General features: G+C 36.2%; 3 protein-coding genes and 1 non-coding gene across 4 annotated transcripts; all 4 read right to left on the reverse strand.

Moving 5' to 3' along the window:
- On the reverse strand, positions 1–1,984 carry LOC140012839 (cytochrome b561 and DOMON domain-containing protein At5g35735-like). The gene is made up of 3 exons (XM_072061170.1): positions 1,981–1,984; positions 832–917; positions 1–321 (listed from the first exon to the last, which is right to left on the reverse strand). Exons 1-3 carry the CDS (start codon positions 1,982–1,984, stop codon positions 1–3), a joined length of 411 nt encoding a protein of 136 aa, XP_071917271.1.
- Positions 1,985–4,169: 2,185 nt separating this feature from the next.
- On the reverse strand, positions 4,170–6,359 carry LOC113703272 (uncharacterized). Its single transcript, XM_027224580.2, has one exon. The coding sequence runs from the start codon at positions 6,241–6,243 to the stop codon at positions 4,306–4,308; it is 1,938 nt and encodes a 645-aa protein (XP_027080381.1). The 5' UTR covers positions 6,244–6,359; the 3' UTR covers positions 4,170–4,305.
- Positions 6,360–8,708: 2,349 nt separating this feature from the next.
- TRNAL-AAG (transfer RNA leucine (anticodon AAG)) lies at positions 8,709–8,789 on the reverse strand. The gene has a single exon. It is a non-coding gene; the product is annotated as a tRNA-Leu (tRNA).
- A 3,099-nt stretch (positions 8,790–11,888) lies between these two features.
- On the reverse strand, positions 11,889–16,611 carry LOC113706796 (protein HOTHEAD-like). Its single transcript, XM_072061555.1, has 5 exons — positions 15,974–16,611; positions 14,135–14,776; positions 13,129–13,517; positions 12,253–12,818; positions 11,889–12,147 (listed from the first exon to the last, which is right to left on the reverse strand). Exons 1-5 carry the CDS (start codon positions 16,056–16,058, stop codon positions 12,093–12,095), a joined length of 1,737 nt encoding a protein of 578 aa, XP_071917656.1. The 5' UTR covers positions 16,059–16,611; the 3' UTR covers positions 11,889–12,092.
- Between the last annotated feature and the right edge of the window lie 3,278 nt (positions 16,612–19,889).

Below are 19,889 nucleotides of genomic sequence, written 5' to 3' on the forward strand. Positions count from 1 at the left end.
CTACACTCCTTGCTGTATCCTGGCCCCATAGCCATTAACTCCACTTACACCATTGGAGTTACAAGGGTATTTATTAATTGAGCTATCACCTTCCCTTTTTCTCTTCAAGACAATAAACCATTTGAAAGCTGCAAGGGCAGCTGCCATGGCTCCAATCCCTATAATTATACCAATGTATGCATTCTTTTCAGGCTGCAAGATGTCAAGCCCTTTAAAAATGTTTACAATGCTGAGAATAATCACTGTGTAGCCAACAACATAGTGGTAGATGTTCCAATAAAATCTAAGATCTGGCTTTGGCCTCAATAGCAAGGCGAATACCTACAAGTACATAGCCAACAAAATTAATTAAAGAAAGAAGAAAAAAAAAATTTTTAAAAAAAAAGAAAACGAGAGATATGTAGCACCTTGCAGCGTAGTTATCTTTATTAATGAATAATTGACAATGAAATCTTTGAGTATATACTGATTTCCTACATTGTACCTAGAGGGAATCCTCTCTTTTTTCCTACTAATTTGTAAAGGAAGTTATTTAATTTTAGAAACTGGCCACGATACTCTGTAATGAAGCCAAATTCCAAAGCTATAAACAAAAAAAGGTGCATAATTCTAAAAAAAAGCCTTTTTTTAGCTGCTAAAAGTATTCGTTCAATTTATTCATATACTAACAGTGTAATTTTTTTAAAAAAATTATTGTATACACTGTCAGTGTAGGAAAGATTAATCCATAGTTTTAATATAACACTATCTTGAAATGAATTTAAGTGAGATAGAAGGTGTTACAAGATTTCTAAGAACACCCATCCAATCATGGAAACAAAAAATAGGTACCTGAACTGTTGCGACGCAGACCATAGTGATACCAATGGCCTTATGGGCGTCTTGTGAAACTCCAGATTCATCGCCAAGTTTGAGACCTGCTCCCAATCCACAAACACCTCACAAACTAGCCATTGAAAATTGTGAGCTGGAAAACGACACCAATGAATGCTTTCAAGAAATGGAATCGAGTCCTTGAGTGCCATGGCCGAGTCGGGCAAAAATATTCATGCTAGATGGTCTTTGCTACACCGATATGGTATAATAATATATGCATGTTTGTTTACACCTACTTTTGAGAGTTCTACCTAATAATTCTACGTCCCCAATGAAATACAACATAGCATTTTTTGTCCCAAATGAATGTATACTTGGCCAGCATTATGATTATTACCAGCATAAGATTACTCTTATTTGAGTTGAAATACAACAGCTTGTAAAAATGGGAAAAAAAAAAAACATGAGCCAAAGTACTCGAAACTTAATCAACAAAAATTATAAGTAATATAGTAGACTGATGCACAGGATCATCATAGTAACAGCTGCACTGGGGAAAATGAAAATACTAACAATTATAGCAATGACCCGTCCAGAACCAGACGAATAATTGAATACTTTATGAAATGGGTGGAGTAACAAATATATATATATATATATATATAAAACTAGAAGGGCCATTTCAAGAGCAGCATCCAAAATGCCCATACGGACTCAATTTGTTATTTCAAGATAAAGTAGACAAAAAGTAAAACTAAGAAAAAAAAATTGTCTTGGGAAATTGCAATTTTTTCGTTTTATACAAACAAATTTTTTTTTCTTTCCTTCGACTTTGCATTGAAAGAACATACTTCAAAATGATATGATTTAACCTCGAATACATTCAAATGTAACAGATGAAAATGGAACTCAGAGAATTGATGTGTGTTCGAATCATCATGGGAACTATCAATCGTTGGTATGCTCATGAGGGGAGAAACCCAATCAAGGCGAAAAACCTACGAAATTGTTTTGGGTTCTTCGGGGCCTGTGTTGTCAATGTCTAAAAAGGGCCTGTGTTGTCGGCCATTCGATTCCCAGAATTACTATCTCGACCCAAATCAGATATTTAAGAGTCTAAATACTGAGTAGACTAATTAACTAAATCTTATTGTCACTAACTACCCATGTTACGGCCCAGATTTCTGAATTAAAAATACAGGTTTTACTTGGTCTACCTACTCTTTGGAATTGGGCTACACTGCTTATTTAGCTGAAGGAGCTATTTGGGATTTTTCAGTTGGATCCAACAAATGGACAGTACCTCTTAAATAACGAACGATTTTGTTGACAAATAAATTTACACATTCTTTCATGACCCCAAAAAGGGCAAAAAAAAAAAAAAGAAAACAATTAAGTCTTACATCTTCCTGGCTAATTTTCCATTGAAAAATGTGTGTTTGGAAAATGCAATCACCTTCTTACCCATAAACACTTTTTTCGATCACTTTTTTACCTCACATATATCAAATTGCTATAGTAATTCTACTATAAACAGTCCAGAAAAATGCAATCCAAACAAGTTGTTGCTTTCTCTTTGTTGAAATCTGTGGTACGTTCTAGGTTTTTGCCTTATGTTCGCATGAAAAATTTTCATTACGTTGTGGATGGTATAATAAAAAGAATTAACTGCAATATTGAAATTCTTGATGGTTGCCCACACTTTAACATTATAAAATGAACGTTTTTAACTGCTATTGTTTTCATGCTTATGAAATGTAATCATATGCCTAAATGCAACCATCAGTTTTTTATAGTTATTTTTGGTCACGATTATAACATACTCACACATTTGTTGCATTTTCTGTATGAGAGTTTCCAGTTCTTGAAGGGGAATATATAACCAGAAAATTGTCCCATAATTTGACACCAATTTGAATAACCTCCAAAGAACCTACTTTTGCAGATTCTAAAATGCAAAAGAAGTCTGATTTGAGCATAGGAAAATCCAAAAACTGGAGAACCTTCCTTTTTGTATACATATCGTAAGCAAAATCTGTGCATTGGAACAAAATAGACAAGGTCCTACGACTTGAACAAGTCCTCAATTCCAGTGATCATCTATCTCCTGACGGCTGTACTGATGTAGTTTTGTTTTCTTCTCCTTTGAATCACTGCTCACCAGACATTGATTGATTGCTTCAATGTGGGATGCGATGGCGGAGGTAACAGGGCGAAGGGTGCAGGCTGCAGGCTGCCGTCTTAAAATTCTGAAATTCATCAACTCCTTTTTTGCATGGTATGACATGGAATGGATTTGTTAGAATTTTTTTTTTTTTTTTTTGCCTATGCAAAAACTTAAAAAAACATTTTACATTACAGAATTAAGTACATGTACAGTAAAGTTTGTCCTACAAGATAAATTTTCTAGTTCCGTCTATGATAATATGGCGCACACCGGTACCAATAAACTATCACCAAATAATGGTAAATCATTCATCTTCTAATATTCATCATAATACTTTGTATCGAATAAATATGTGCATGGTATGACATATCGTGTGCTACATTAGTACCAATCACTTACTAAGAATTAATGATGGTGATTACGTGAGGTACCTAATATTTTTTCACTTGAACTATCGATAGATTGTTTGAATAGTTATTTATTTGGAAAAATTTATTTGATTGCATCGTCAACATATTTGATTCGACAGACACAAATAATAAGAGCCATTAATGCAACGTGTGGATTAGGGAACGTCCACATTAAACGATGGATCAACCATTGTGTGCGGAAGACTTGCTTCAAAAGTTGGACAATCAAATTGAGAAGTTTTGCTGACTAAAGCAACAAGTTTTACATAAGGTCACAAGACCTACAACTGATTTCCATATCATATAGATTTTGCTTTGTAGCAAACGTTAAATCTATTTTAGTTTGACACCATGAGTATTTCATACCAAGATTTTCAAACAATCAGTTAATCCCACCTGCTAGGCTGCTCCTATCAAATTATCAAAACTTATTATATATAGCATGGATTGAGTGTGGATAACCCACAAATTACTTTTGTACGTGTTGCAAAGGTGCATGTATTTTTTTTTATTTGGGTAAAATCATTGTACTATTAGATAGTGTGTAGACGACTTGATTGGACCAATATTTGATTATGGCTTCTCAATACTAATAGAAGATGTGCCGATAATAGAGTAAATTCCTCAATATTTGATTACGGAGAGAGCTGCAATTTCAAGAGGACTACCAAGTAGTGTGAGAGCTCATGAGCATCCTTCTTCAGCTGGCATTTCTGAGCAATGACAAGAATTAAACTTCTGCTACCAAATGTAATTAATCATTGCTGAATTTCTGAACTATATTCTTGTAGTCAGGCAATCAAAGGAGTAAACAATTCATATGTGAAATCAAGGGAAAGAAAGAATTGTTGGAAAGTATGAACAACTTCTTCTCTGGGTAGCATGAAAGAATCAATAAGTTGATAACTTAGTCTACACTTCAACCGTTTTTTGATTAAGAGCCATGTATCTCCACCTTTCTTTTTCCACAAAATCTGCATCAAGAAACCTGGAAACAAAAGCCCAGAGCCGATACAAGTCCTCAAAGTTGGTCAAAAACCTAACAGAAGCTGAGACCACAGAAATTTCCGAATCAAATTGACCTCCCTTTTTGTTGTGCTCCACTTCTCTTCTTTCAGTGTTTTCCTTCTCTAATATTTTCTGCTTCTCTTCTTTATAATTGTTTTCAAACCCCACATGATGCAAGAATCCGCATGCAAGAGAAACATTGTTTCGGTCAGCTAACTTCTGTACAAGAATTGGATCAATTTTGTCTCCTTTCCAGTCAAATACATTGAAAGCCACAGCCGGTGCTCGGTTAATGCTTATTTTTGGTCCGTAGATTTTAACTAAGGCAGCCCCATTTTCTGAATGTGGATGTCGAAGGCACAGCAATGCATTTACTAGCCAGTTTATGTGGTACCGATTTCTGCTACTGATCACAATTAGGCCTACTTCATCTGCATGATCTAATCCCCTGCATTCAATCGTTTCTGAGCTTCTTATACCGCTGGGACTTGCATCATTTGAGACAACCCTTTTATCTGATTTTAATAACTCGGAAAATGATGGTTCCTCCTGAGTTTTGCTGCCATCTTCTTTAACTTCCTGCAATTCAAAGGCTTCTTCACTTGAGCTAAAGGATGAGCTAAGCAATCCTGCTTCCTCTCTCCTGAACAACATACCTAAGGTCACAATTTGATCTTTACTTTCTGTTTCAGAGATAGTGGATTGTCTAAAAAGGTTTCCTGTTGGGATAAGACTGACAACACCAATGCTTGTGGAGGATTTGTTTAGCACTGAGATACTAGACTTCTTCACGAATAAACAGCTAAAACCAGAAGGGTTTTCCCCAAACACCTTGAAGAATGAACAGACGATAAAGTCAGGAAGAAACAGAGTTAGCCCCAACGTCTCCATCTCCTTGGCTGCTAACGCGTCTGCATCAAGCAAGACATGCCAACCATTTTCTTGCGCTTTATACATCCATTGATAAGAATATGTTGCTCCAGTCATTCTTGACTGCAGGGGGAAGACAAACAATCCCCTCTTCTTCTTCTTCTTCTTCTTATTCTTACGGATCATCTTCCTAAGTTTTTTCGCATTTATCCTCAAACTAGGCCATGAGAACTTAGCTGACAATATTCGAGCTCCATTCTTCTTGGAGCTTTCAATCATTGCTTCTGTTGCTTCATTCTTGTAGTCATAGACTGTAAGAAGTTTGTGATTAGTCTGGAAGGGATATGAATCTGCCAAAAGCTTGAAAGCGGAGGCCTGGTTAGCAGTGAAAACCATGGAATAATCATCTTCAGAGATATTCATGTAGTTCATGATCCTTTTTCTCATTGCCAATTCAAACTCTGATTTTTCGCCACCGTAACGTAGTAGAGAGATCAAATTGACGGACTTGTATGAAATATCAAAAAAAGGTACTTCTGAAGCGGTAGAATCTTGTGGTGGTGGAGGAGATGAAGAAGTAGAGGCAATTGCAGCTCCAGAATACAAATTCTGTTGCTGGGAGTATGAGAAAAGGCCATTGCCAGTGTAGTCCAGGCAGACATGATTTGAGAGAGAGAGGTGATAGTACTCTTGTGATCTAATTTGGTCAACCGAATCTGTATTTGAGTATTGCGGGAAGGAATTTTTAAGGTTGGAATACAATTCTCTCAATGGAGGGAGAGATTCGTGATTAGTAAACGAGGTGTCTGGTCGGATTGAGGAACAAATTGCAGAAAAGAAATCTTGCTTGGGAGTGGTGGCAGTTCTTGTAAACTCGGAAGTGGGAGTAGGGGCCTCAGGCAGGCGAAGACAAGGATTTGAGCACCAACTTGAACAGGCTTTTGAGGCCTCTCTGACGCAAGGTACTTCCATATCACTCTTTAAGTTCTACAGTTTCTATCAGACTTCAAATCCTGCACTCCCTTTTCCTTGTTTTCCCTTATTTTCCATCTAACTTTGTGATAAATAACTCACCTAATGCAGCAGAAAAAAGTTTCATATGTGAAAGTTTCTGGAATGGTTATTGAATGCGTTACCGCAGGGGGAAATTTTCCAGCATATGCTGATTGACCATGTCTACCATGGATTGCAATGCCTTCCCTCTCACTTCTCAATGTCGTATACGGGGCGTTTAGTGCTTTCTTTCCTTTACTCTTTGTACTCTGAGATAAATCGGTCAATATCACCTTTCTTTGTTTTTGTCAACCATCATGTGAGGGCTATATTGTACATTTTCTTTCATTTCCATTAAAGGCGGATTAGAAAGTTCTCAGGCTAACAGGCACCTCCCCGGAGGAAAATCTTATGAAGCCGAATATTTGTCAGGATATAAGTTTCTTGTGCAAGTACTACTTACACATGTAGTTATGCAAAAATTGTATCATTCATGGGACTTGAAATCTCCACCTGATTGAATGCTTAAAACTTCCTAAGCCACCCATGTTTCTTTGGGATTTGAGACAGGTACCGTTGAGATTTTTGTGCGATTATTGTATTTTTTTTTTACATGATTTGATAGTAAATTTTATTCAAATACACAAACTCAATATATCAGTACAACCCATATCTCTAAGCAAATATTGAAAAGAAAACAACGAACGCATCAATTGCATCAAAAGCCATCTGTGTAGGTAACAATTAACATAGCCATAGAGTGATGCAGAGAGCTGAAAGTCTTCGTCAACATGCACTGAGATGTTTTACACCTCCAGGCATTGGTTCATATAATTTCGACCAGACAGAAAAAGTTGAGTTAGGACCATCGCATTGTATAGCCCAGCACATGTTCTTATCAGATTAGTCTCTGATTTTGTTTCATTTGGAGTAATCCAAAGACTAGTTCTTAGCCACTTCCGCATGGAATGGTTGCAAGTGTTTCACGTAAGATAGGAAAGCAACTTGATATAGAGCATCTTTGTTGAGCTGCTAGAGCGGAGCAAAGGACAAGTGGAAAGCCTACAAACATTTTTTTGTAGTGGCCGGCACTATACATCCATGCAGATCAGCTTGAAGCTTTCACTAGAATGGTTCATTATTGTACTCATCGTTTATCACAGCCACATAACACCAATAATTAACCCCTCGCCCTGAATTTGTTTTGTAGCTTACGCTATATATATTTATCTAAGAAAGAATCAGTTCACTATGTCAATTTTCAGAAGAAAACAGTAGGAAAAGAATTCATCCAACTACAAATGCACTAAAAAGCTGTAGAAGAATACATGTATGGCTATTGATTTGAAAAATTCCACACACACACACACACACACATCATTCTCAATTTGCATATTTTGCAGTCTTTTTGGCAAAGAAAAAAAAATAATTATATCTGAACTGTAACATCAGTACATCACCAGACTGGCATTAAGTTTGACCAATTTTCACGTTATGGGTCTCTATCATTAATAATTGCTTCAACCCAGCTGCCATCCTGCCCACCTGAATCAAACTCAAACAGCCCTAAACATGAGGGATTCACGTGAGCCCAAAAGATGAGGAATTCAGTCAAGTCAAGAGTGGAACACCTTAATGATGATGATGATGATGATGATGATCATTTTGGATCCTACGGTTTGCTGTTAATTATGGTTAAATAGAATCCAAAACATCCCTTCTTATAAGCCCTATATAAACTCTTATGTTGTGTAGAAGATTTTTTTTTTTTTTTTTTTTTTTTAAACGAGTCACACATATATCTCCCTGTCAGAGGGAGGATATCGACTTATCTGCATTAATCCAATTGTTGTCATAATTTAGCTTAAATTCAATTTTCCAAGCACTAATTTCAGTTCCAATATAGAAGAAAAAAAAAACAGTAGTGGTAACCTTATACCTTCATGCAGAGAGAACGTACATTGCAATGTAATCTCTGGGTCAATTGCTAAATTTCTTCCTTACGGCCAGTACCTTTGCATGCCTTTCTTGGGTTGCGAGAGCAAACAGGAAATGTAGACTTTCAGGACATGTATTGGACAATCGGGACATGTTATTCCACCATTTGACATTAGATGTTCATATGTTGACATTGGCGATAAAATGAACAATGATTAGTTACCAAAATACTCCAGATGTTATGAATATATCTGACTTTGGTGCCTATGGAGCTGGAAAATAGCAACATATAAGGGCGAGTGCAGTGTGATTGATTGTAGAACAAGTCTTTAAGGTGAAAATGCTGTGAAGATTCTTTGGATGATGGATTGAACTCAGGTCATGATGTTGCTTTAGAGATTGGTGGACCTGGTGGTGGACAAAATGTTACTGACCAAAGAATATCACCCATGGACCACGACCAACTGTAGACATGATGCAAAATAAGCAGGAAAAAAAAAATTCGCTGTTGAGAGTGGGATTTGAACCCACGCCCTTTCGGACCAGAACCTTAATCTGGCGCCTTAGACCAACTCGGCCATCTCAACTTGTTGATGGCAGCTAGCCATAATAGCATCAGATGGTTCCTTTCGGTCAATATCTTTCGTTTTCTAACCCCTCAGAAGCATCATTTATTACTAACTAACTGGGATAGCCTAAAAGGTTTTTTGTTTTTGTTTTTGTTTTGGGATAGAAAGAATAATTTTATTCAATAAATTTACACTAATGACTGAAAATGCATCAAATCAAACATTTGAAACGCTAAAATGTCGCGGGAAAACTTTCTTGGTTGACTAAGTTGAGAAGAAATAATACTTGTATGTGGTGACCCAATATACGATACCGTTTCATCTCATAACATTCTAGACGACCTTTCATATCTAGCATCAATTTTATCTGGTATGAAAACTTGAAACAGGAAATATGAACAATAGGGATTAGAATAGCAAATTTAGATGGTATGAGACCAAAATGATAAGCTTAGAAAATTTTGTCATACTCTAAGCAACATCAATAACATGTAATTAATTTGTGTATTTTCATATGTAAATGCTTGAGAAATGAAAATCGAATTCGTAAATATGTTCTCAATTTCATATATAGTTACATTTCATTGTTAAAGATATTTCACTTGCCCTATAAATACTCCTAAAATCGAACTTCTCATTTCCTTTCATCCAATTATTATATCCTAGCTTAAATAATTATATCTCCTTTTTTCTTCTACCTCCTCCATATACACATTTCTACTAAATGGAGTTGGCAATTGTTGAAAATTTTGATCTATAAATCCACACAAGTTGGCTACCTAAGATGGAGGAGACTGGACTAGCTAGATTATGGGCAGGAAATGGGAAAAGGGAAATTAAATTGTTAAGAAAAAATATTCATGACAAATTAAAGCTTTACGTGAAAATGTTTATATTATCGTAATTGAATCTTCGAAGAACTAATCGGTTATTTTTGTGCTTAACTATAGCGTATTTGCTTCTTTGTATTCTATAATTCATGTTTTCTCTTCTTATATCTCAAAAACGAAATCTCCTCAAATCAGGAGTCTGATTTTACTCTAATTCTTTTTCCTTTCCATGTATTTAAAGATCCACAAAAAAATAAAAAAGTTGCAAAAGAAGCATTACACAAGAAAACCATATGTCTGGTAAGTTGGTAGTCCACAAATACATTGAAACAGTACATTTGGAAGTCTAGGACATGTGAAATAGATCATGTTTAGGTTACTAACATACAGGGAATACAGCACGTAGAGTTAGTTTTAGGTAGATTTAGTGCGATTATTATACTTTTTTTTTAATGATTTGGTGTGTATTCACATGAATTTATTGTATTTCATAATTTGATGTATATTTACAAAACTTTTATTGTACGTTAAGAAATACATTAAAATTATATGAATGTACACTAAATTATGAAAAAAAATATAACAATCATATGAAGCGCATTTAATGCTAACCGTACCTGCACCAAACTCCTAGCGTACCACCCACAACAATCTTTGCCTGCACTGCAATACAAGTGGGATGCTACCTGCTGGAACTGTCACTCCAAATGGTTTCTTGAAAATTAACAAACTTTTACCATGAAATGATAATCCGTGCAATCTTCGAGCTCCATAATTGATCATTCTCAATGAACTGCATGTAAGACTTTCAGAGCTTCAGAGACACACATGAATTAAGGAAACAACTAGATTTCTTAATTAGACTAGGCATATATAGTTAAAGATAATGCCTAGTCTTCCCGTTTGATCGTGGTCTTGTCTTTGCATGAAGAGCAGCAAGAAAGGGGTTATGTTAAGCTGAGAGAGTTCTAGGGCAACTCTCCTTTGGCAGGTTACGAAGAAGTTGGCACGAAGATTTACATGGATTCCAGCACTAGTACTCCATCAACTGCCAAGAGGAGATCTGCCCTAAAACTGGCTCGCTTATATATTTTCTTCAGTCAAGGGATGGACTTACTCTTTCTTACATGCCTTGAAGGACCAAAACTGAAGTCTAGATTTATATATAGCCACTCTTTGCGTTTCCCTGTCTTCTGGAAATCGAATAAGGGGGGTTGTAGAAGATAGCATATGGCATATAGGGTTTTATGCCTTCGGATATACCGTTGATTATGCCTGCTTTTTACGCATTCCATGGCTCCATGTAGGGCTGCTTTTATCAGAAAAGGCCCCTTAAATGGCTTGGGAAAATGCGGTAGATTCGAGGCTGCATGATCCTGACTTATGGTAATGTTTTGCCTTTGTAGCTTTAAGCCTTTCTTTCTGTGTACGTACGTGGAGAAAGATGTACAGATATAAAGCAATCCAGAAGTGATGCCACTTTTTGCTTAAGACCCTCGAGACCCTTAAGGTATATCCTTTGTCATATTCTTCTGGTCTTTTGAGTCGGTTCAGAATTTGGGTTAATTTTGGATTGCAATTATATATCATTGAGTTTTGTCCATAATTCCAGATCACCTTGTGAAATTACACTCTTTATCTCAAGGCTTGTTTGTGACATAGTAGCAAAAGAATAATGACAACAGTTGGAAATCCGATTTTGGATATCAACTAACGCAACATAAATTTTAAAAAATTAACAATAAATATATAGAATTCAAACATATCTAACAACCACCTATATACAATAATGTTACAGGCTAACAACCAAACATAAACATAAATCCTATATACAATGTTACAGGAATGGAACATATTTGCTTAGTTTTACCATATTAATGGGTCCGTTTGGATCAAAGATTATTTGGAATAATACTGTAACACTTTTTATAATGTGATACATGTGAAATAAAAAAAAATTAAAAATTACGTTTATGATGCAAGTAGAACAAAATTTAGAAATTATTTTTTTAGCAAATCTTGATAACCAAACAAATCCATTCTATGTTCACCTGGCATTAGTGATAAGTTGCTTTTGGGATAAGTTTCGGAGTTTGGATTGTATATCAATATTCATAGCAGAGACATGCACTAAAGTATAGAATAAGAGGCAGGATAAGGCAAGAAATAGTAGTAGTATTATAGTCATTCCCACTAGTTCCTATGATGCCAAGCAATATAGATTTATTTGACTATACGTTCACAAAAATTTAAGAGTACCAAATAAGTAAGTAAAAACTAGGAGATGTAAGCTAAACTGTGTGATTTATAGAATAGAACGGTAGAAAAGGCAGGAACACGGCATACAAACACTTCCCAAAGGTCATTTTACATAGATTTTTATGTAAAGAAATGCTGTATTGTTGTTTTTTCAGAGCAACTTTCACTTCCACATGCATGTAAAGAAAACCAAAAAAAAATTGATGGCTAAGGAAAAAAAAAGGAAATTTCATCAATTTGACTTTTCACTTGCAAGTCTCTCGTTTAGCATCGTTACTCCCATATATCTGCAGCAACAGCAAGTAAACATAGAGTCAAATCAGTAACACTTGAGAATGTTAACAAAAAATGGCTAGAATGTTATTCTGGAAAATTAATCCTTGCATTTTTACCTTCCCAGCATCATAACAGTGGCTTGAGGATTTGTTCCAGGAGAGTCATAAAATGTAGAGCCATCGATAACTCGCAAGTTATCCACCCCTAAAACTTTATAATCTTCATCAACAACTCTATTAACTTGACATCCTCCATGGTAATGCCAAATGGTCATAACAGTATCTTTACAGAACTGTTCCAATGAAGTTGAGGCATTGCTATGTTTGGGCAACAGGTTCACCGGAGAATTCGCGGTCATGTTGAGGAGGACTTGTAAGGTCAAGTCATCATACCTAAATTTGGAGAAAGATTTTGATTCAATTATGCTTTCGATGACCTTAATGCCATCAACACATCGTTGTAAGTCCTCCGGTTCTTGGAAATAGTTGAATGTGACTGATGGATTTGCATTTGGGTTCTTCTGCCGAAGCATTAAGTAGCCATTTGAGAGAGGACCCATGGTTTTTTCCAGGATGAATCCACCGCTGAAAGCTACTGCATCAAGTTTGCTCATGTCATCGATAGCTTTGGCTAAGGCTTCTGGGGTTCTTTGTTTTGGTGGCAGTGTGCTGAGCTGACCAATCTGCAAATGCAAAAGCAAACGAGAAAAGAAAATTTCTTCTTGCAACTTTTGCTCCAATCAAGTTATATTGAAGCAATTTATAACTCTTGAATTCCAAAAAAAAAAAAAAAAAAAACTCTCGAATTAAATGTAGTTTCAATTCCACATAGTAGACATGTTTAAAGATTTTATTTGGTCAACCTAAACTTCAACCTAGTAAAATTGACTTTTGTACCATTAATTACTACCATAAAATTACAGGACAATTGACGAGTCAACTTATACGTCTACCACACTCGGAGGATGATCAGTGAAAAAAAAACAAGTGTACCTTAGGAGAGAACATTCCGAAGTCCCTGCTAGCTGAACCACCGGCAAAGTTTTCACCACTGGCGGCCTCAATATAGCTTCCAAAGCGGGTGATACCCACAACTTGGATGAGGGAAACCTCAACAGGGGAAGGAGATGGGACGTAGATGGCATTCATGGGGTTATCATACATGCCTAGGCCAACAAAGGGCTGATGATAAATCACAGTTATGTTGTGGTGTCTCAGGTGATCTTCTGGTCCTATTCCGCTCAACATCAGTAGTTGTGGGCTTCCAAGTGCGCCTGCTGAGACAATCACTTCATTTCTGGCTCCTGCTTTAAGGTATGCTTTGTGCTTGATTCTTGCAGCATCTCTGAAGATCACTCCATGCGCTAAAGGCTTTGATCTTCCTGAATGAACATAGCTAATTGCTCAGTTAAAAGTCAAGAAAGTGAAATGTAGGATTTGGTTGAAATTAATTACTTAAAAGACGACGACAGCTTTTTCTATCAAGAGATTGTTCTAGAGCTACTCCGCCTCTTGCATTAAACTTAATGGTCCAATTCCACAGTCCGAGCCTTAAGGTTACAACAATATGTCATTATAACCTCAATTATTATAATAAAATATATATATATAAAAAAGGAGGCAAAACTAGTTTAATTAATTCTTTCTTGATTTTAATGACCTGTGCCGGCAATTGACAGCTTCTTCTTTCAAGGATTAATCATATAGCCACTCAAACATATCTAACTTTATGGTCCAATTAATTCCACATGTGGACTTCCTTATCAAGAGCTAAGGTTGTCAATTCTGTCCAGGTAAACAGACAAGTCCAATCTTTCCATTCTACACAACCCCCCCCCCCCCTTTCTTTTTGCAACTATGAAATAAAAATAGTGTTTACTAGAAGGGGCACGTATGCATCGTTCTTGATTTCTCCCACCCACCCAAAAACAAAAGTAAAATAAAATAAACCTACAAATTAAACACAGATTATGCCATGACATGATATGCCTAAGGCTACCTTTGGTTCTGAACAAGATTTTGTGGACAGTTGCATGCAATAGCACGGTGAGCCCTTTAGGATTTGCATACTCAAGTAGGTCTGCAGCAGTATGTCTAGTACCGTTTTGATCAAAAATGGTTCCGCCAACCTTAGTCCCATACAAATGGTCATAGGTAAAACCGTTGTAAGGCCTCACACCAGACTCAATCAAGCCATCCCTCACAGCTGACTGCCACTGCTTCACGGGGGGTTCGAATGCAACCTTCTTCTCCACCCATTCGTATGACTCGTTCACCAGCTTCCCATCCCAGCCTAAATCCCTCACGTAGCTGGTGGAAGCACGCGAGTAGAAGCCCGCATTTAGGCAGCTTCCACCGCCTAGCACGCGAGCACGGGCGTTGATTACACCGTCTTCTGAGATGAAACGCTGAGAAGGGGAGGACGGAGAGAGGTCGGACAGGGGTGCCCCAAATGCATTGAGATTGGTGATGTTGGGATTGCCATATGGTGAACCGCCACGTTCGAGTAGGAGGACACTATAATTTTGAGAAAGCGTGGAGGCTAAGGGGCAGCCGGCGGTGCCTCCGCCTATAATGATGTAGTCGTAGAATGAAACATCTGGGGCTGAAGTTGCTTCATGCACAAAAGTGTAGTTTGGAGCTGTAGAAGGAAATGCACACCATTAGCGGACAATGGTTCTTCATGTAAATCTTGCGACTACTTACAGTATAATTGCTAAATCAAGATGTTGATCGGCAATTTAATTAATGTGTTTTAAATCTGTGTACTACTAATACACGAGCCAAAAGAAGCATTAACATCAAATCAAGACAGTTACTTTCACTGAAGGGTTCTTTTCTTCCCTTCCTTTTTCATTGATTTCCCAGCTGATTAAAACTTTTCACGCAGAACGAAATGTAAAGGGAAAGTTGATCTAAGTTGGAACCTAAAATTTTGTACGCACAACTCAATGGTCAAAGACAGGCTCGTGAGTTTGTTGGCTCTAATTTTATCAGAGTCGATCATTTCAGAAGAGGTAGTTGGATGACCATGAAGTTAAGACATCCTTTGTACTAACCTATAAATGTTAAATAGTGCTAGTATTTGCCGAGATAACAGTTGACCGGAATCCACCAAGAAAATTAACGCCTACATGCTGAATCTTTTACACGTTCTAAAAGAGCCTTTTACACTTTCTCTTTTGTTGACTAAAGAGGGACTTTAAATTTCATACAGTAATTACCAAGAAGAAAATTTACTGCAAAATGACAAAATCAGTATTTGATTTTGAAGTTAAAAAGTAATAAAAATAGCTGTGGAACATGAATCCAGCACATTCACACCAGAGCCAAACGCAGTGATGAAATGTACTACGCGTACCTTGTGTCTTGCTAAAAACTTGCTGCCAGAAACTGAACAAAAAGTCAAAACAATACCGCCATTAAGAAGATCATTCTTCCAATGTAGCCAAATAAAATTACTCTCTCATTGTATGGATCCATTTATCAACCGATTCTTCGTACAGTTCAAAAGTTGCAAATTTAATGCAGCTTTCCCTTATGAATATCTCACTTATCCATTTATCAACCGATTGTCATTAATTTCATATATAGAAGGTACCAACGAGAAAGAAGCTAAAATAGCAGCATTGATAGGAAAATTACTACAGACCGAATAACTTATAAGAAACTTGAGTTCTTGGCTTCATCAAAATGCAAATGTATGAAGTTTCTGATCAAACTTTGGGCTTCATGCACATGCATGTAACAGAAGTGCTTTACAAAATTGCATGTCTAAACCAAAAAAAAAAAAGATCAAAATTAAGAAAAGAACAGATAAGGAGGAAGAGTTTGGTACCTTTTTCAGATAAACAAAAGCCATGGAAAAAGAGGATGCCAAGAATTGTAGCAGCAGAAAAGACTCTCCAGCCCTCTAAACCCATGAAGAAAAGTGTGGTTGTTCGATCCACAACTCCGAAAAGCTCAAGTGAAGACTTGAAATTCTGTTTCTTTGCTTTTTTAAGGTGAAGACTTGAATTCAAGTGGAAGAAAAGGTGAATGTTATCCTATATAAGCAAATACAAACCCTTTAACAACAGAAAGCCAACGACCTTGACGGCAATAAATTTGAGCGTACAAAGACTATTCCTTCTTTTGGCTGCGTCGGCTACCAATTATCATGCACTGCCTATTTAACAGTGTCTAGAATAGTAGACTATCGGAGAGGAGATGAGATTTGTTGATGGAGTAGCCAAACTACCCAAAGCTTCGATAGAGCTTTCAAGAAATGTGGGTGATGTGACCTACACTCAAGGCAAAAAATTTGACGCTAGATTTAAAAGGAAGCAAATAATACTAGTAATTAGTAGTCAGTTTTAAGTCAAAACTGTTCTAGAAAATCCGATGCCACAAAAGAAATGTGGTTTCTGTTTTATCGTACATCTGTTTCTTGTTTGTCTGCCTTTCTTCTCTTAATTTTAATCGCAGAATAGAAGAAGAATGCAAATGGTGTCCATTGTTCCTTCTTTTAAAGCTGGGAAATGGTTGGTGGGTGCTAGCCTGCTAGGGGAGTGGCAGGGACGAGAGAAGTTAGATGGCAGTTGGACTCGACATTAATGGCTGGTTGCACTTATACAGTAATACGTGGCCTAATTTTGTGCAACATGCAACTCTCAGCCAATCCTTCATTCATTTTTTCTTCCAAATCAATTGCAGAAACCAAAGAAAAATGAAACAAGTAGGGCAAGAGATGTTGCATTGCATGTCGTCCTTTCGAACTCAGTTTGATTTGAAGTTAACGCAGTGATATTTCATCTTCAACTGGGGCTTATTAACATTTTGCCCAGATATATCTTCGAGCCTCTATGTTATTTCGTCTGTGTAGTTTATTAGTGAGTGACTGATTGCTGTCTTCAGAACTTACAGATCTCACGGAAAATTGTCTTTCAAACTGTTGGCTCAAATATAGCGGCTGATTCGATCAAGACTGGATGCCAATATGTTTGTGGCCCAGAATAATATTTGATCCCAGAAATAATTATCTTATTACGCTCTAAGCAAAGGCTCCGACCTGGAACAATTACAGCTGTAGTCCAGTACCACATCCAAGGCGCATTAAAAAGTGTACGAAGAATCTCTATTGAAAGAAGCGATGTTCTTCAATTTGGGGAACTCTGTTCCCTCTCTAGAGCTTACATATTCTCTGTCTAAAATTCTGAGTACTCCCTCCATCCCACACTCTACTTTGATAGTTCTTTTTCCTTCTTCGTCTGTTCTAAATTGGAGTCAACTTTCTAATTGAAAATTGTGATTGTCTTTTAATTTCTTTAAAATACCCTTATTCAATATAAGATGTTATTACTATAAGTGTTTTATCGGTTTACTCCCTTAAACTATACCCCAACTATCAGTTTAGTCCCTAACGTTAACTTTTAGTCACTTAAATCCTTGGACTAACGGTCAAATGAGAAGTCATTTTATAATTCACGTAAAAAGACATGTTTAGATCCAACTTAATTATAAATGGACAAATATACCCATAAATTGCCCTGCTAATATGTGAGAATTGCTTCAATTTGGAAAAATTCGCATGTTCTTATAATTTGGAAAATTATGAAAAGAAAAGGACCACTAGGGAAAATTTTTTTACTAACATATCACTTGAGAAAAAATAGACCTTATAATGGAATAACTATAAAATTTTCCTTCTAAGATTGTCTTTGCTCGATGACGTGCAAACAAGTTATAAAATTCCATACTTCGATATCATCATATTTGCAATGTCTTGACAAGGTATTGCGCAAAATAAAAAATTTTGTAAACAATTTAAGAAAATAGAGGAGAGAAAAGCTTTCTAATCCTTGTTTTATACTTAAAGCACAACGAGAGGGTATTTTTGTCATTAAATTTTTCACTAAACTTTAGTTAGTTAACAGGGCAATTTATGGGTATATTTGTCCATTTATAATAAAGTTGAATCTAAACATATCTTTTTACGTGAATTATAAAATAGGGTTTTTATCAGTTTACCCCCTTAAACTATACCCCAACTATCAGTTTAGTCCCTAACGTTCACTTTTAGTCACTTTAGTCCCTAAATTGGAGTCCACTTTCTAATTGAAAAATGTGATTGTCTTTTAATTTCTCTAAAATACCCTTATTCAATATAAGTTATTATTACTATAAACTACTACCTTATTTAATATAGATTGTTAGTATTGAATATAACCTATCCCATTTAATATATTTTTAGATTTTTCAAAACATATGGATATATGAAAAGCCAACTTTATTTAATGTAAGGATATTTTCGAAAAATAGCAATCTAAATTTAGTTTTTCAATAAAATTAACTACTTTTTCATAAATTATGTAAAAAAAAAAACTAGAACTATTAAAATGGGAAAGAGGGAGTATTATCGATACTACTACCTACCTTAGACAATTGAGCCTTTTCATTTTTACTACAACTACACGAACATTATTATGAGCGCATGAGTTTGTAGTTTTAAAAAACCCCATTTAAATTCTTTTAAAAAATAAATTGAAAGTTGAAACACCAGAAGTTCGTCAAAAATCTGCCATGGACCACCAAACACAACATAGAAACGTATCTTAATGATCAGTGTGGCTTATGGCCCTCCAATTCTTCATGGATTAATTCCTCAAGCTTCTTCTCTTTTTTTTTTTTCCTTTTCAATTATGCTTTTTCTTTTTATATTCGGTGATTGTAAACTTTCGAACTCGGTTTGTACTTTACCTGTGATTTTTGTTTCCTCTTTCTTACAGTGACATGAGAAGGCAAGAATGGCTATTTTTGGCGAAGGTGATGTTCCCTATGGCTATGACTGATACGGATTGGAGTGTCGCAATTGTCACGAGGTGGAGTGGACCACGGCTTTGATTATGGACGTCCAACTACTTACCTCTGAGCTGCTCAGCATTAGTAAATGGAATGGTTATGGGGTACCGTACATCACAGCTTTTTGATTGTGTTGGAGCTCTAAAGCTTCCAACTAATCCATCTATCTCTTCGATATTCACAGCATTTATCAATTTGACGAACTTTTATATTTGCAACTTTGAAGTTCACGTACTTCCTTCTTCCGAGTCTGAAGCGTCTGAGACTGCTGGAGTGGAAGAAGGGAGTTTAATGTTAGGAGTTGCTACGCCAAGATTCTTCCCAAGAATCGGAAAAAGAACCCAAAAAAAAAAAAGTCCAGAATGACAAGTACCGAACAATAACTCGTGTGACAGTTGAATATAAATGTAGGCTGAGAGTAGCACCTCTTATATGCTGCTTTAGGTTTCGGCCTTTTTAAAAAAAAAACAAAAACAAAAACTTTTGCTGTATAAACATGATCATAAACAGTCATGAACTGCAACACCTGATCAAACCCCCTTCATTTAGAGAAAAACTATTGGATTGCATTTTTTTGCATTTTTTTTTTTTAGAAAACTTACTGTACACTAGATAAAAAGATGATTGAAAAATATATTTACGAAAAACGTAGAAGTTGCTTTCCAAACAAAGCCTATATTTTGCCATAATTGCTTTTGCACATTCTTGTGGATAGCCGCCAAATCCCGTGAAAGAACACTCAGGGACGAAGAAAAAAAACAAATTGCAAACTAGGAATTTCTTTGTCCTGAAACTGGCTGTGCAATGCGTCAATACAAACTTAACAAAGGTTGTGTGTACTATAACCTAGCCAAGATGATGGTTGTGTGGGTGTGTGTGTGTGTGTTAAAAAAATAGAAAGAACTGAAAAACTA

Source organism: Coffea arabica, chromosome 8e (assembly GCF_036785885.1).
Source record: "Coffea arabica cultivar ET-39 chromosome 8e, Coffea Arabica ET-39 HiFi, whole genome shotgun sequence".
In the NCBI taxonomy this organism is placed as follows: Eukaryota; Viridiplantae; Streptophyta; class Magnoliopsida; order Gentianales; family Rubiaceae; genus Coffea; species Coffea arabica.

Excerpts from the sequence above, each read along its gene's own strand:
- LOC140012839 (XM_072061170.1), bottom strand. Across the intron at positions 322-831 it reads TCTGCGTCGCAACAGTTCAG|GTATTCGCCTTGCTATTGAG; the intron begins GTACCTATTTTT and ends ATGTACTTGTAG.
- LOC113703272 (XM_027224580.2), bottom strand. The coding sequence starts at position 6,243 with ATGGAAGTACCTTGCGTCAGAGAGGCCTCAAAAGCCTGTTCAAGTTGG.
- LOC113706796 (XM_072061555.1), bottom strand. The coding sequence starts at position 16,058 with ATGGGTTTAGAGGGCTGGAGAGTCTTTTCTGCTGCTACAATTCTTGGC. Across the intron at positions 14,777-15,973 it reads CTTTTGTTTATCTGAAAAAG|CTCCAAACTACACTTTTGTG; the intron begins GTACCAAACTCT and ends TTCCTTCTACAG. Across the intron at positions 12,148-12,252 it reads ACTGTTATGATGCTGGGAAG|ATATATGGGAGTAACGATGC; the intron begins GTAAAAATGCAA and ends CTGTTGCTGCAG.